Source organism: Pteropus alecto, unplaced genomic scaffold, assembly GCF_000325575.1.
Source record: "Pteropus alecto unplaced genomic scaffold, ASM32557v1 scaffold226, whole genome shotgun sequence".
In the NCBI taxonomy this organism is placed as follows: domain Eukaryota; kingdom Metazoa; phylum Chordata; class Mammalia; order Chiroptera; family Pteropodidae; genus Pteropus; species Pteropus alecto.
Window position 1 is genome coordinate 7038414 of NW_006440132.1, and position 5168 is coordinate 7043581.

At 53.1% G+C, this 5168-nt stretch overlaps 1 protein-coding gene across 1 annotated transcript in view; it reads left to right on the top strand.

The window, feature by feature from the left end:
- The window catches only part of ALAD (aminolevulinate dehydratase), a 10361-nt gene extending 7408 nt beyond the window's left edge, over nucleotides 1-2953 (top strand). Inside the window, exons 4-12 of the mRNA XM_006917113.3 lie at nucleotides 108-204; nucleotides 561-696; nucleotides 802-885; nucleotides 986-1074; nucleotides 1358-1413; nucleotides 1500-1587; nucleotides 1676-1762; nucleotides 2092-2221; nucleotides 2799-2953. Of these exons, the coding sequence (XP_006917175.1) occupies nucleotides 108-204; nucleotides 561-696; nucleotides 802-885; nucleotides 986-1074; nucleotides 1358-1413; nucleotides 1500-1587; nucleotides 1676-1762; nucleotides 2092-2221; nucleotides 2799-2857 (826 nt within the window). The 3' untranslated portion in view covers nucleotides 2858-2953. The remainder of the gene's footprint in view (nucleotides 1-107; nucleotides 205-560; nucleotides 697-801; nucleotides 886-985; nucleotides 1075-1357; nucleotides 1414-1499; nucleotides 1588-1675; nucleotides 1763-2091; nucleotides 2222-2798) is intronic.
- Nucleotides 2954-5168: the final 2215 nt, after the last annotated feature.

Consider the following 5168-nt stretch of genomic DNA (forward strand, 5'->3'; position numbering starts at 1 on the left):
CCTGGTGCCATGTCCAGCTTGGCTCTTCACAGAGACCCAGTATGGCAGAATGGGGTGGGCCCTTGCCTGGGATCCACCTCACTTCAGTCCCTCCACCCCACCTGCAGGTATGGTGTGAACCGGCTAGAAGAGATGCTGAGGCCCCTGGTGGAAGAGGGCCTGCGCTGTGTCCTGGTATTTGGAGTCCCCAGCAGCGTTCCCAAGGTGAAGAATCGGAGGATGAGTTAGAGGGGAGTGGATGGGGAGGTTGGGTGAGGGCGAGCTAAGGTTCCACAGTGACCACACCTTCATTCTAGTCTTGTGCTGGCCTTGCAGCCACAAGTGAATGGACATGGCACCTGCTGTTTTGACAGCACCCATGTAGGGTCAGGAAACCAAGTAGGGCTATGACACCCTGACTGGACAAGTCGAGTCCCCTTTGCAGAATGGGGGCAGTCCTCACTGTGCCTCCTCGTCCAGAATCTGAGGTCATAAAAGGAGAGGGCTAGAGCTGTGCTCTGTTGTGCCTCCCGAAGGCTTCATGTGACAGAGACACTGCTTTGTCCTTCCCCTGCCACTAGGATGAGCGGGGCTCTGCAGCCGACGCGGACGACTCCCCAGCTATCAGGGCAATCTGTCTGTTGCGCAAGACCTTCCCCAGCCTCCTGGTGGCCTGTGATGTCTGCCTGTGCCCCTACACCTCCCATGGTCACTGCGGTGAGTTCCCTCCTGCCACCTGCACTCCCACTTCCCAGTTCTCCCCATGGCAGGGACAGGCCAGGGCCTAACATGCTCCCTAAAACCCAGCTGTCTGACCCACAGGGCTTCTGAGTGAAAATGGGGTTTTCCGGGCTGAGGAGAGCCGGCAGCGGCTGGCAGAGGTGGCACTGGCCTATGCCAAGGCAGGTGAGTGAGACACCAGCAGGGATGAGCACCTCTGGGCCAGGGAGGTGGCAGAGTGGATAGGAGGGCCCCAGAGTTCTGAAGGCCACCCTCTGCCCCTTAGGATGTCAGGTGGTAGCCCCGTCGGACATGATGGATGGACGCGTGGAAGCCATCAAGGAGGCTCTGATGGCACATGGATTTGGCAACAGGGTAGGGGCGGGGGAGTGCGGGGAGGGGAGTTGGGGAGGTGAGAGAGCCTGGACCAGCCCCGCCCCTGTATCTGCCAAGAATCACAGAACTGAAGACAGCACTGGAAAGGCCTTTGGGATCTCTCTCAACCTCTGTACCTCGGTTGGGGAAATCAAGGCCCAGAGCTCCAAAGGGGCTAGAACGCAGGCACTCTAGTTCCCATCCTGGGTCCTTTTCCTGCCACATCCCTTAGGGGCATCTGGAAAGGGCCAGCTGAGCCTCGACCTTCATTGTCTCCTCATAGGTATCAGTGATGAGCTATAGTGCCAAATTTGCTTCTTGTTTCTATGGACCTTTCCGGTGAGTGGGGACTGGTGGGGGTCTTCTGTTAAATCCTTGACCTGTTAGCCCAAAGCTGGAGCTTACCTCGATGTCTCTGCTTCCAGGGATGCGGCTCAATCAAGCCCAGCTTTTGGAGACCGGCGTTGCTACCAGCTGCCACCCGGAGCACGAGGCTTGGCCCTCCGAGCCGTGGTGAGTGACCAGAGCTTGAGCCCCACCCAGCTTGTCTCCCTCTCACCTCACCTCCCAGGTACTGCTCACATCATACCTCATCCCTTAGGACCGGGATGTGCGGGAAGGAGCTGACATGCTCATGGTAAAGCCGGGGATGCCCTACCTGGACATTGTGCGGGAGGTGAAGGACAAGGTAAGCACAGCAGAGACAAAGGGGGACTCAGGGAGTTGAGAGGGTGTGTCCATAGACTCTGGGACCTTAGATTAAGGGACTGCAGAATCTCAGAGTTGGAAGCAATCTGCCCCTAAATAGGAATCCTCCCCTCCGTGCCCCTGCCCAGGAACCACCAGTGGGCAGGAGCCTTTAACAGCTCTGCTCTAACAGTTCAAGAATGGGCCAGGCTGCCAGCATCAGTTACTCAAAGTATGGGGCTCAAGATGGTCACAGATTGGGCGGAGAGGAAGGGACACTCCCAGAGGCACACCCACCCCCCACTTTTGCCTACTGCTGCTTCTCTGCAGCACCCTGAGCTTCCTCTCGCCGTGTACCATGTTTCTGGAGAGTTTGCTATGCTGTGGCACGGAGCCCAGGCCGGGGCATTCGATCTCAAGGCTGCTGTACTGGAGGCCATGACTGCCTTCCGCAGGGCAGGTAAGCTGGCCGAGGTGGGGTTTTTGACCCGTGCCACATGGACTGATAGGTACGTCATTCAGAGAAGGAATTGAAGTCGGGAGACAGCCTGGAGTCTTAGGCCTAGAAATACCAGGGATCTAAACAGACACAGGCTGAGGAAGAGACATGGAACTAGAACAGAACATGGAACAGTGAAGAAAGCAGAGCCCCCTTTTTTGCTTTTGAGACCTTGGCCTAGCCACTTCTCCGAACCTCAGTACCTATATTGGGATAAGATACCTGGTCCATGGTTGTTGTGTGGATTTAATGAGAGATATATGGAATTGGCATATGCTTATCACTCCATAATTGGGAGCTGGTTTTGCTGGTGGGAAGGGAACTTACGGCTTACCTATTTCCCCAGCTGAAGCCCACACAGAGAAAATGACTTGCCCACAGTTCATACAGAGTTAGAACCAACAAGAGTTGGGCTCAGTCTTATGTCACCCACCGACTGCCTTTTCACAGTAGCCTTCTTCCCTCACTGGCCCTCAGCTCCCAGGAAGCGTGCCCAGAGCTGATGCCCTGCCCCTCCCCTGCTTCTCTCCCCACACAGGTGCCGACATCATCATCACCTACTACACGCCTCAGCTATTGCAGTGGCTGAAGGAATGACAGACAGAGTGTGCAATAACCAAGAACTAGAACTTTAAAAAGGTCCAGGGACCTTGGAGAAGTGAAAACCAAAGTAAATCCTGCTTTTAGAACTTTGCCATCTTTCTCTCTTCATGCTCACATGCTGGCGGGTGCCCAGCACTGCTGGGTGTTTTCTGCCAGCATACCAAATCTTACCACTCAACAGCCACATCTGCATGGGCTCCCCCAGCATCCCCACGCTCCCCTGGGTTGGCTCTGAGGCTACCTCTGTCACTCCAGCTCCTTCCTCTGGTGTGGCTTCAACTTGAAAGTTCCCAGGAGTGTTGGCACAGGCTCAGTGGAGCCTGGGAGAAGGGCTTGGAGCATTAGGGGAAGAGGAAGCTGTTGTATCGTGGATCCTCAGAAGCTCTGGAAAGCCCGAGCCCTCTGGCAGCATTGCTGGGCGCTGAGACTGAGGCCTAGACTGACATCCCTGGGTTTAGAGTTGAGATCTGCTGTGATTCCACTGAAAGATGATTCCCACACAGGCCAGGGGTTGTCAGGCTGCCTGAGATCTCCTGTTCTGCCCTGAGCCATACACCCGGAAGATAATTACTCATTAACAAGCAGAAACATTGCCCGAGGATCAAAATTCAGAGGCAAAGAGAGTTCCTGACTGTTGGAGATGTCGCCATCAAAAAGGTTTTTTATTAAAGAGATATTTTTTGAGAACGTGTGCTCTGTGTCCAGGCACGGTGCTGTGTACTTATTGAGCATCTAGCAGGACAGACCTCAGCTTGTCTCTCTGCATGGAATCTATACAAGGAGAATGGGGGAGACAGACGACAACAAGAAAACAGATAAAGCAGTTACAAATTGTATTAAGTGCTTTGAAGGAAAGAAAGGGTATGAGACAGGATAACAGATGAGGAGGCCTCTCTTGAGAGGGCAGTTGAAAAGCCTTCCCTGAGGTTGACAAGGAAAGAGCCTTCAGAGAGCAGAAGCTGCATGAGTGACGTGGAGTGTGCAAAGATCCTGCAGTGAGGGGAGCTTGGCAGGGTAAAGAGGACTGGAGGCTAGAAAGGTAGATCCTGCACCTTTTAGGAAGCTTGGATTTTATTTTGCATCTGACACAAAGCCATCTGAAGGATCTTAACCAGTTATGTATGGTCCAGTTTCCCATATCCTGCTGCTGTGGGGAAAATGGAAGGATAAGAGAGAGCCTGGTTGGGAGGCTGCTGCAGACCCCAGAGAACAATGGTGGTGGCCCAGACCATGATGGTGGCAGTGGAGATAGGAGGAAGCAAATGTATTCAGGATACATTTTGGAGACAGAAGTAGCGGATCTTGCTGATGCTTTAAATCGTGGGGGCGGGGGGTGTCAAAGATGAGGCAGTAAGAGGAGATAAGGATGCCTTCCCTGGTTTCTGACTTGAGCAACTGGTTGAATGGTTTCAATTTTCTTCTGAGACTGACAGGACATAATGTTTCCCTCTAGCTTAAGTTAAGGCCCAGCTAAGGAGGGGCCTGTTTGCAAGTCCACCCGCCCATCTGCAAAGTGACAGGGAATCTCACCTCCAGGCCCAAAGCAAGTTCAATTTAGACCATAAAACAATACAACCCATTTTAAAATTTAGAATTATAAACTGGCAGCTCCTACAGTCAGACCAGCCTCCTCTGACTCCTGGTAGTCCTCCCTGGAGCTGTGGCCAACTTAACTGAAGACCTAACCTCAGCCAATAGGAAGTGGCCAGCCAAAATCAGGGCTTGAAGAGTCACAAAGCTTCTAGGGAGCTTAAGTCTGGACATACCACCTAGGGGCCCGAAGCACTCATTGGAGATGAGCCATTGATGGGCCTTGGGGCTTAGCTCAGACCAGAACCTGTGACTGTCTTAGCTTCCTGGCTTCCTGTGTCGTAGCCCCTAGTCTCTGAGCTCATTTCTGGTTAAAATGACTAGTGTGAAAGAGAAGGTTCTTCAAGGGTATCGCAGATTCATCATTGCCAAGCAAGTACAAGTGCTGACCCTGTTCTAGATGCAGAGAGACATAGGAAGCAAACAACTCTCTGTATCCAGACCCCCTACCAAGGGGTAACAACATTAAGTGGAATGAGTGTCCCTGGGAACCAGGTGGCACACATGTCACCAGTGACATGACAGGTGCTATGAAGGTTTCCAGGACCTGACCTAATTTGAAGGATCAGAAAATGCTTCCCTGAGGGACTGACAACCTAGACCTGAAAGATGAGCCACTAAGCAAAAACATGTCCGGGGAAGAGCATTCCTGGCAGAGGGAATCCTGGGGCTGAAGCACAGAGAAAGGCCAAGGAAGAAGTGGCCTGAACTGAGT